The sequence below is a fragment of the Anomalospiza imberbis genome, chromosome 2 (assembly GCF_031753505.1).
Source record: "Anomalospiza imberbis isolate Cuckoo-Finch-1a 21T00152 chromosome 2, ASM3175350v1, whole genome shotgun sequence".
Taxonomy (NCBI): domain Eukaryota; kingdom Metazoa; phylum Chordata; class Aves; order Passeriformes; family Viduidae; genus Anomalospiza; species Anomalospiza imberbis.
The window spans coordinates 52,864,105-52,875,764 of NC_089682.1; the positions used below are offsets into that span (position 1 = coordinate 52,864,105).

General features: G+C 39.7%; 1 protein-coding gene across 1 annotated transcript; it reads right to left on the reverse strand.

Moving 5' to 3' along the window:
- Positions 1-2,883: 2,883 nt before the first annotated feature.
- GPR15 (G protein-coupled receptor 15) lies at positions 2,884-5,650 on the reverse strand. Its single transcript, XM_068178186.1, has one exon. The coding sequence runs from the start codon at positions 5,044-5,046 to the stop codon at positions 3,946-3,948; it is 1,101 nt and encodes a 366-aa protein (XP_068034287.1). The 5' UTR covers positions 5,047-5,650; the 3' UTR covers positions 2,884-3,945.
- Positions 5,651-11,660: the final 6,010 nt, after the last annotated feature.

Here is an 11,660-nt window from a genome sequence, read left to right on the forward strand (position 1 = left end):
GTGTGTGACATTTGGTAGCATTGTAATTACTTCTGAGGCCATTTAACTCATTGCCAGTTTCTATCCGTTGTGGATTTGTTCCTCTTCATGAGCTGATCCCTTTCTCTGACAATATGCAGAATGCTGACATATTTGGTAAATAGCCCAAGGTGATGGATTTTCCATTGCAGGACTGTGGGTCTCTGCTTTCTGTTCTTCACTTTCCATGAAATGTGCTTCTTAACTGGGTGAAACCTTTTAAGCCAGAGAAGACTCATGGAATCATTTTGATTGGGAAAGACCTTTAAGAGCATTGAGTCTAAGTGTTTCAGTTAGACATTTTGGGACATGTAATGATTTGTGCTCACAGTTTGCCAATCTGCTCACAAGTTCCTGCTGACCTCACGAATGTAAGTGATTCTGCAGGGATAACAAATTAGTATTCCAGTAGTAACATGTATCTGTTAGGAGTATGTGTAAGTGTCCCCACCCATGAGCTGCCATCTCTTTGTACAATATGCCCTGCAAACACCTGAGAAGAAAACCCCAACCTTCTTTCATCAAAGACCTTCCTGTCCCTGTGTAGCAGTTGACAAATATATCATTGCAACATTACTACAAAGTCAGGAAATGTTCTTTTTGTAGTCCACCCTGTTAGAAACCTGACACACAGACAGGCTGCCAGGGCTTTACATCCAACCAGTCTAAAGGAGCCAAGACAAGAAGTTGCAGATGAAATCTAGATGCATCTAAGTGGAAGTTCTCCTCTTGGCTTCCAAGAGCCAATCTTCACTGCATCACTTCTGGAGGGTCAGTCCACACAGTGACTACACCACTTTTCTTGTTTTGAGGGCTGCAAATTTGCCCTGCTTATTTTGGGTTTGAAGCTATTCCCTGTGTAACTTTCTCCTCAGTCCTCTGCAACTCAAAGTTCCATTTAGCTGTGGAGCAGTTGTTAGTGTTAGCACATCTGCTGCTGAAATTAAGGGTGCAAAAATTCTTTGCCTATTTAAGCAAGTATCAGGTCTGGGTACAATTTTTCTTTGTCTTGAGATGAAATACTTTATTTCTGAAAACTGCTGATTTATTCAAGCCAAAATAGAGACCAAGAGATGTATCTAACAGGATCCTGATTTATATAAAGAAGCAAAGGCACATCAGCACTGATTGTGCACACCTCAAGAAAGTGCTGCAACCTCTAGAGTACTGGTGGTATAGTTGTTTTCGTTAAAAACCTCAAAAGTCTTGATTTAATTCTAAGGCAATATAAAAGCATCTCTGAAATAATGAAAAGGTTTGTGGGATGGGCAGATGAATGTTCCCATCCAGACTCACTGACAGACTGTCTAGTAATGCTTTGCTATTTTTTCATGACAATGAAAGCAGAAGTCAGATTACAAAAAGCCAAACCATATTTATTAGCTGCAGTCTTAATGGATTTATTTTAAAATAATTAAAGTTGTGGGGGAAAAAAGCCCAAAAGCCCAATCCAAATTACTTGCCAAGGTCTTTGGCAGGTGTCATATCAGAATTGCACTATTTCCACTTTACATAGCAAACCAATTTACTGCAATTCAGTTCTTTTAACATGGATAAAATAGGCATCCTGTTACATTATTCAAGTCTACCACATTAAATACTTTCAATCACAATAGTTTTGGTATCATCTAAGATATGTAAATGCCAACAAACAAATAATAAATGTTAACACGGAATAGTAAAAGTTCTTGAGGTAAAGCTGTTCAAGTATAGGTTTCTTTTCTTTAAAAAAAATATTGAAAATAATATTTACCATGTCATGAAAGTGTCAAATGACCTGCAGTTCACAAGAAAATAAGTTATACCAATTTGGATGGAAGTCTGAAAGAATCTGGCAAGTTTTCCTTTGCTGAATTAGTTACCTCATATATTTTAATTATTTGCTCATGTGGAGCATTTGCTGTGGCATTTATACGTGAGTCTCCTCAAGCCTGACAATATTTATCAAGTTTATTTGTTATTTTCCAGAAACTAAAGCTTTAGGCATGAGATCTTGGAGGAGTTCCTTAGTAATTTTTCCAATTCGATCTGGTATTTTGATGTATTAAAAAACAAGAAAGAAAGAAACCAGCAGCTCTAACTAAAATTATTTAAAGTCTTGTAGATTGGGTGTACTCTGAAGTATTGTAGTGCTTTGGGAGGGGATTGAGGAAATATTGAACAAGTCTGGCTTACTGGTTTTTTCTATAATAAAAATCATATCTTAGTTGAAATGCAAATCTTAGGTTTATTTTTCTGCAAAAAATGGGTCTCTTGTTATACACTTATAAAGCTAGAAAGAAGATAAGAGATTGAGAAGAGACAGCAGTTTCTGAGGGTCACTGCAAATAAATTTAAAACTTCATAACTTTAAAGTTGGAACTGACACTGACCTCATTCTCAAACACTGCGAGGTCTGGGCACAGTTGATGCCCTTCATGCAGATGTCAACCTGAAAAATGGAGCTTGGCAGTTAGGTGGGGGTGGGAGGGAAAGTCTGTCATGTGGAGGAAGAAAAACAAAATGTTTTAGAAGATATAGTGAGGGAGGAAACAAACAAGATGCAGTGAAGGGAGGGGAGAGCAAGAAGTTTGTGCGTCTCAGCGATACCCCTGTCTTAGTATCCCACTGTGTGCCAGAGAGCACTCTACCACCAGCAATTGCTGAAAGACACTTCTGCCTTTCCTGAGCCTGCAGAGCCAGCTCTCCATCTGCTCTGCTAGCCAGTGCTCCACTGTGGAACTGGCTGGGGAGCTGGGCAAGATGTGCACATCTTGGTTTCTAGGTTTGCGATGCCCTTGCGTGAGATCTGCTCTTGTTTCTCCGCAGACATGAAACAGCTCAACTGTTCAACATGTTTGATACAAAATGCAAATACTGGGATTTATTTGTAACACTCAAAAGAGCTATTCCCATTTACAGTTGTTTAGAAAACACTGAAGTGTGAAAAGAAAAGCCATAGTGAATGTACACATGCTGCAGTAATATCAGAGTGATGCCATTTCCATCGTCCAGTCTCCAGGGCTTTTTTTCTCTGCTGTCCAGACAGTTTTATCATGAGCTGTGTTAGCTGACACAGCTGTCTTCCCTTTGAAGCCTTTTAGCAGGCTTTCATGTGTGTAACCTTTCACTCTAGAACTCACTTTGTCCTCTTCCTTAGTAGAAGGCAGTGACTTTAGTTCTGACCCAAGCAATCAGAAATTGTGTCAGGTCCTCAAAAAAAGTCTTAAAAAGCACAAGTGTGCTTTTGTTGGTCATGTTTTCTTTAAGAGAAAGGTTAAACACAAGGTTTTGCTTGTCTCCTGGTTTCTCTGCCTTCAAGTTCTGTTTTTTTTCTGAAATCCGAGGGGCTAAACACTTTAATTATTACAATTAAAACTAAAGATTCAATGCTGTAATAAGAAGCTGAGAATTAAAACGCACAAGACTCAAGTTATGACAATTGGTAACACACAAATTCATGAAAATATTGGATTTATGAGTTCAAAAAACCTCCAAAAACCCAGAATTGATCAGGTTGGTTTGAGGACATCATGCATTATTTGTGGGCAACCTAGGAACCAAAAAGAAACACCCGGGTTGCTTTTCTTGCACAGAATAAAAACCTATATATGCAAAAATTCAAAGCTTGTCTCAGAGAGGCCTTGACTGAATCACATGGCTTTTTTCTGTAGTTTGTAGCATTGTACTGGGGTTCCAGCATAAGCATTGTAGTTATTTCTTGGTGTGATGGTTTGACACTCACACCATGCATTGTCACAGCAATCACTGTGAAGTAATTCTGTGGTTAAGGTTTCCATCTATCTGCATTTAAATGGCAGCAACATCCCTCCCACCTGAAGCACTTGTTGCATTACACTTGCACCAGTCTTTGTTGCTCCTTTCTCCTTTTCTTTTCCTGCTATCTTTGGGGGAAGAAGTTCCTTCCTCTGCAGTCCCAGCTCGCAGTCAGAGGGACACAGAGCGCTTTCTCTTCCTTGTGGCATACTCCCCTGCCACAAAATTGGATAAGGAATGGCTCAGGTGGGTGTCCAGGGTATCAGAGCTGTTGCTGCTGATTTTCACCCGTGGGCACAGGCACTGGAGCATGGCTCTGCGGATGTAGTTGTCAAAGCAAAAGTAAATGAAAGGGTTGGCACAGCTATTGGCAAAAGCAAAAGGGCTGCTCACCTTTATGCCCAGCTGGGCAACCATGCCAGAAAAACAGTCAGGCTGCTTTAGGAGTCGCAAAAGGATGGCTGTAAGCTTGAAAAGATTGTAAGGAACCCAGGAGACAACAAAAGCTGCCACTACAATGAAGACGATCTTGATGGATTTTCTCAGTTTCTTATCACGTTTCCCAGCCTTCTGATAGTGCACACAGAGTCTCTTGGTGATGGAGCAGTAAAAGGTTAAGATACTCAACAGTGGGAAGAAGAAGGCCAGGATTAACAGCATCAGTGACATGATCTGTTTGACTTCTGTCACAGCTTTGTCTGTGCAGTAAGTCTTTCCATATTGCATCTTCAGTTCTCTGGACAAAAGGGTTGGCACCCCTAAGCAGCAGGATAATGCCCAGACACAGATGCAGAGTGCACTGGAATAGGATCTTGTCCTGATGCGCCGTGCGACAGAGGGGTGCATGATAGCGAGGTACCGGTCAGCACTCATACACGTGAGCAGCAGGATGCTGCAGTACATGTTGACTGAGATGACATAGGAACTAGCTTTGCAGAGGAAAGATCCTACCCTCCAGCTCTCGTCCGACACCTCCATGTCCACCCAGAAAGGCAGTGTGATGAGGAAGATGAAGTCAGATGCAGCGAGGTTGATGATAAAGATGTCAATCAGCCTCTGGACCCGTCGCTTGAAGACCAAGGCCACTATCAGGATTGAGTTGCCAACAATGCCCACCAGGAACACAGCACTATAAAGGATAGGCAGGAATGTAGACATATGTTGCAGGTGCTGGTACTGGCACTGGTCATCGTAGTAGTAGTCGTAGTTGAAGGTGACTGTAGCCATGGATGACAGAGGGGGAAGTTCCATTTCTGACCCAGCTGTCCTCATCCTCTCTCTGAGGGAGGCTCTGTGCTTCCCCTACCCTTCCCTTCCAAGTCTTTAAAAATATTTTATCAGTGAGCAGGGAGGAGGGGAAGAACGGGGAGGAGCAGAAAAGAGGTTTTGTGGGGAGGTAATTTGTACAATTTTAGCCAATTGCATAGGCAAAGAAAAAGCAACAAAAGTGTCTAATGAGTCAAAACCCCGCCTTCAGAATAAATGCCTTGTGGCTTTTTTAAAAATCAGATGTAGTTTTACTGATTCTATCTCGATTTTGCATTTTCCAGCTTCAGGTTTTGCTTTTCTATCAGGTGGAGGAAAGGTAGTTTTTGAGATTCTGAACTTTCTAGTTTTTAGGAAAGTATATTGGTCGTTTGAAGAAATTTGAGACTGTACCAGCTTATAAGAACACCAAGAACAGTGAATTCAGGTGCCCCAACCTTTATGTATATTCAAAACATTTTGTATAAATTGCTTGTCAGGGCAAGTCTGACTTTCCCGAGGCTTGGAGGTTTTTACTTTACTTGACTCTTTACAATTGTTGCCTTCTGTTTGAAAGTAATTCTCTTATATGAATATATATAGGGAGAAACATTTAAAACTCCTATATCCATTCTGCCCTGTAGCTGGTTGTTCTTTATCAGTCCCAAGTTCTTCTTGGCTGCCCTGCCAGCGCCCCCCTCCTGCCCTGCAGCCCCACCAATTCCCCTAGACCTGGACTCTCCACACCCGACTTTAGGAATGTATTAGAAACTTTGAGAACAATGTTCCAATGTGTTGTATAGTCTTCTGTCATTTGAAACTTGATGCTGCCATCCACCACACAGGCTTTCTCATCAGCCACAGTCCTGGACTCTAGAGCAGCGTTTTTTTCCTTCTCCTTCTGGCTGCACAGCCTGTATGGCTCTTGAGCTGTTCTTATATACAATACTCACTTGTCTTAAGGAGCTCTGATTTCCTTCATCTTTCATTTGCAGTGTCAGTATTGTTCCAGCTGTGGCTTACCTTACAGACTGAATAAAAGGCTAAAAATCATCTTCCTGCCTTCTCAAAGTGGGCTGCAAGCATTCACCCTAGAATCGTTATATCCTTTTCTAAGCAAGAGGGAGTGACTCTGTTAAGTTAGTTCACTCATGAATCAGAGTAAAAGAACTCCATAGATTTGTAAATTGCCTTGTTGTTATTCTAGAAATAACGTCCTGCACCCAATTGCCTAAAACACAATTCTTATTTTCAATAAAATGTAGAAGTCTCTTCTGTGGTGATTACAGTGAGTAGGTACTGTTGCTGCAAGTCACTTTCTTTATGAGAGACTTGTCAGTGGTCAGTTACAATATGGATTTGTGTGCCAGCTTATTTCTTCCCTGGCAAAGCTGGGAGAAGGAAGCACAGAACCAAACTCTTAAAACTCTTAAAACTCTTAAAATCAGGTTGTGTTGAGGACATTGCAATTTGCATGCAAGCGACATCAAGTGTAAACCTGCAAGAAAACACAGGCTAAAAATCAGCCTCTCACCATCTGAAAAGTACAAAGAATACGCTGAGTTTTCAGCCAAGACGTGTGTAAAAATGTCCAAGTAGCTTACACTTTACAAAAACGATGGTTGATGAATTCAGTGCAGAGGTGAATTTTGTGTGTTCTTTACTTATTGCTGCTTCAAGGAATGTGTTTTAGTTTCATTTTGTTTTGGTTTCTGTTTTTTTTCCAAGAAGCACTGGGAAATAGAGGCATTCTCTTTCTATTAGTACTAGAGCAGGAGACCAGCTGAACCCTACAGTCAATTCTACACTAGTTCTGCCTCTCTTGCAAAGGTGGATCTATGTGTTATTTTACTCTGCAGTTAGAAAATAACAGCTTACAAGCAGTCACAAGCTTTAGAAATCAGACACAAACTTATCTTCCCTCCGTTGCACACTGCTTCATACTTCTTGAAATTCACTCCTTCCCTCTCCATCTCAGAGCAAACAAAAAAGTGAGTAACTTAGAAAAGCTTAAAGGCATCATAAAGATATGTTTATGTCTGTGAATTCCTGTGTTTGTGGTTCCCCACTATGTTGTCTCCCTTTAGATTAATGGCCTTACTCACTAAAATAAAAAATTAAATAATAAACCTTTTCCAACAGGGACCAACTCTGCTCTACTGAATTTGCTGTGTATTTCTTGAATGCTCTAAGTAGATGTAGGGATGTCACTGCATGTTGCCACATTCCACATGTGACGCTTCCTTATCTGGGCAGAAGATTTGTGAAGATAATCTAAAGCATTGTTATGAATAATAAAGTGATCTATAATTATCTGAGTGGAGCAGCAGCAGCCATATTTGTCAGCAGTCTGGGTTGTTTTTTATGGGATAGTGATTCACTTATGGCATCATGTAGGGTCTTACTCTTCCCACAGCTCTTTTTCCTGAGACAAAGCCAAGCTATCAAAAATACTGAGTATGTGGAAATTCCTCTCCTAACACTCCTGCATAGATATTCCAGAAAGCTCAGGAGGACAGACTCCATCCTCTCCTCATCCTACTCCTATATTTCCACAACATTTTCCTCCTTTCTTCCTCCCAGGCTTCACCAGACACATGTAAACCCTTTCCCCCAAAAGAATTCTCTGCTGAAGCATCCAGCTACTGGTTTGACTCGGGTGTATGTTCTGCCATTTGGGATACCCATCTTATCCAGGCCTTGATGCAGTTCAGAAAAAAAAAATGAAGCTTCTGGGTGCTGAGTAGTTTTGAACCTGAGAACCAACTCTTGTAACCAAACATTCAGGGCAGGTACTGTGATGGTGGCCCTGCATTTGGCCAGATCTGCTTTAAATTGTGTGTTTCTCTGATGGTTCTGCCTCTCCCAAATGCACTTGTGAGATCGGCCAGGTCAGAGTTTGCATAATTCCTCAAATCTTCCTTATAGGAATGCAGAGGTATTTCCAACAGCAGCAAGGGAAAAGCTTTCATGTCTTTGTTCATGGTTCTGTACTGCCTGTGATATATGAATTGTGGTAGGCAGTCACATAATTTGTGGGGGAAATACCTGCACAGGAAATAGGCAGTGTTGCTGATTTTCTTTGTAACACACCACCTCCCCCTTACAAATTTCTGCAATTGAAGCGTTTCAGGTAGCAAGGTGTGGGTTTGTTTTTTTGGGTTGTTTACTTCCTGTTCTTTTTTTGTTGTATTTTATACTCTCCATTTTACTGATAGTTTAAATGTCATTTTATTCCAGCTCATACATGCACTTTTATATAAGCACCGCCATCTAGATAAAATAAGCTGCATATCTGTAAATTATTAATAGTGATAAATACTGAGAAGTACAGAGGTTCATTTGGCTGTAAAGCGTAGTAGTTTCTGAATGATTTTACTTAAAAAAAACATGTAAGAAACAGACCTAATTAAAAAAGGAAAAAAATTAAAAACCTATATTAAATTGGCTGAAACTGTCCTATTATTCTGTGGGTAGTTAAAGGCATGTTTAGAGGCAACCACATGAAGGCTAACCAATGGAAGTTTCATCCCTCAACAAATAGGAAAGGGTGGAACCTATTAAGGTAAAATTGTGGCCACTGAGGCAATGCATCAGGATAGACAGAAATAGTTTCATGCTGAGAGCAGCAGTCTACAAAATGCAGAGAAAAAGAAAAAAAGAAAATATTTTTGTACACTCAATTTAAAAATATTAATTATTGTTTCTTGCCACTTATCTCATCCTTTTTAAATTTATATTTTTGTGGATGTTTTGTAATGTACATTATACATTGGTGTGGTACTACATGTGTATACTTTTAAAAAAATATTTACATTATTAGGAGTGCCTGCTCAAAAAATTATTACTAACAAGGTACATGATAAAAAGGTTTGGAGACCTCTGACATAGAGGATGAGTATCATTACAATGCCCCAGTGCTATTCATGGTATTTGGGAGAAGTACATCTAGAAGGTTTTCTGTCTGTGAAAATTATACTACTGTATAATTATATTAAAAAATAATAATGTACTGATTTTTTGTGTCCTGTGCAACAAAAATATTAAAGAAAAATAAAGAAGGCAGAAATAAAACCAGGCAAACAGCATAGAGAGGTCTGAGGGGAATCAGAGGATTTTCTTCTCACTCAGGCTGTGTAAAATGCTCATAGATGGTACCTGAAACTAAAACTGCCCTTTTTATTATTGCAAAGAGAATATTTGTTGTGGAAGGTAGCATCTCGTAAATTAACTAGTAGTTTTGGAAAAAACAGGCAGACTTTTGGATACCTTTTTCAGGTCTGAATCAGTAACTCCTGATGTGAATGTGATCTATGAAGAAGGTTTTGTTCTTTTTTTGTCTTATACCAGCTTCATTTAATACAGACAGTGTCACCTCCTACAAATGTTTACTTATTTCCTTAGATTGTGAGAACTAAAATTACAAACATTTTGTACTAAACAATTTAATTATTTTTGCAATGCATTGGAGTTTTGGTTTTGTTTGTTTTGCTTGCTGCACTCTGATGTTAAACTCTCTGTCAGTGCCTGAGAAGTTAGTAATGCTTGTGATCCAGGTCTGCTAGCAAAGAAACTTTTGCAAAAAGCAGGAACATCATTTATGCTATAGCCCTCAGCTTTATTCCCTTTGTGCTTTCCTGTGCACAGTGAACCAAACTTTTACTTTTAAAACCTTCTCAGCTGATCCTGTTCTGTAACTAAACTGATCAACCAGCAGTTCTGCTGAGGCACACTGAGGAGGTGTGAAAGGAAGAGAAAAAAGAAAAAAAAAAGATAGTTGTTGGCAAGGAATGACCCCGCACATTCACTTGTAATATTTTTATTGGCTTACTCTTAGTCCATAGAAGGGTATTTTTCCAGCAAGAAAACATCCAGGCAAAGTCTATAGAGAGTATTTGATTATAAGTAAATGAAATGAAAATGCATCTCTTTGCTCCAAATGCTTTTGAGCAGCTACACACTTCACATTGATCAGGGCAGATGAGGAAAAAGAAGAGGTCAGTGTAGCCTCATTTAATAATGGAAGAAGCAATGGCTGCAAAGCTTTACAGAATTGAGTTTCATTTTTACGAAATTAGATCTTTTAGGAGAAAAACTGAAGATGTGCCAGTGTTAGATAATTCACTGCAGTTTACAGTAATCAGTTCAGATTCTGCTCTTACCACAGCTTAGAATATACAGGAGTTTTGTTGACTTTTTTTTTGTTTTAATGTTTTCAGCTTCAACCTTTGATAGCTTTTCCGGGTATACAGAAAGAAGTTTCTGATATTTTTTCTTCCCTATTGCTACAACATGTATTTTATAGTCTTGCAAGTCCTTAGTTCAATAAATTAACTCCTTAAATAAACTCCTCTTCTATAAATAAAATTTCTGATTTTCTGTGATAAATTTAATTGAGAGAGGTTTTCTAATTGCTCAGTGATTTTCATATCCCTTTTCAGGTTTATCTCTACTTTTTCAACATATCAAAACTAGACATGCTACATCAGAGCCAGCAGCAATTCTAGATGTGAGACCACTTTTTCCTCCTTGTGATTTCTCAGTTTGTACATCTGAAGTTACCGGAAAGTTGGGGTTTTTTTGGGGGGCCACGTCTTGGCAGTTGGTACTTCACTAACATTTTTCCCTTTCATTTTTTGTTTCCTGGGATAAACTCTTATGTCAGGTAAGTATAGCCTCCAGTCTTTGCTTTTAAATTAATGAGCTCATTGATGACCTGATTCAAATGCATGTTTGCTTGCCCCAGCTGCAACATGATCAGGTCACCCTGTCCCAGTGCCTTCTCCATGTCATTATTTACCCTTCCCTCGTGTCATCTGTGAGGTTTATCAGCAATACTCTGCTTTCTTCCAGGCCACCAATAAAGATGTCAAGTATTTTAGAGTCCAGGATAAATCCCAAGCAGACCCCAAAATATGCCTTTGTAAACAGTTACATTATGGGTGGTGGTGAGATAACTTCATGTTCCAGAAAGTTGGGCATACAGACAGAAATTTCTTAAATTAAATGTAATTTCTGACTTTTTTAAAATTAAAAAGTTAATGTTGCATCAAACCAGAGAAGTTTCTTCTATGACTGCTTTCACCTTTGCATCCTAGTTTCTGACCTGGCTGCAAAATGCTCCCTAGCTGTTTGGCAGAGGAGTTGGTCAGAAGTCCTCAGAGGTGTGAAAGCCTCAGATGTTTCTGAGGTTTTTACTGAATATTTGCTTGTTTGGAGTTTTGTAAGACCAAGACTGGGTGGGCTGGTCTCTCAGCCAGGGGAGTTGTTAACCACTTCTAAGAATCTTCTCGTAATTGCCATGGCTTTGTGTACCAGAGATGGAAGGAAACAGCCAGTTTGGGGCATGGAGCCAGTGTTGCCAGTGTTTATTTTTAACACCAATTTTTGCAATTTTTCCTGAATTCTTTTTTCCCCATTACTTGGTGATTTCTCGAGTCATTCAGCCAGGCTGTCATGTCACCACTTTTTACAAACAATCAAGAGAAACAGAAAAGAACTAGAAAGGAGGGTGTAGCTAGGTGAGGATCAGCCTCTGCTCCCAGGTGAACAGTGACAGGAGGAGAGGACGCAGTGCTGGGCAGGTTCAGGCTGGCCATGAGCAGGAGTTTCTCCACAGGAAGGGTGAGGAGCCATTGGAA

What these genes read in the sequence shown, in the direction of transcription:
- GPR15 (XM_068178186.1), bottom strand. Translation starts at nt 5,046, where the DNA reads ATGAGGACAGCTGGGTCAGAAATGGAACTTCCCCCTCTGTCATCCATG.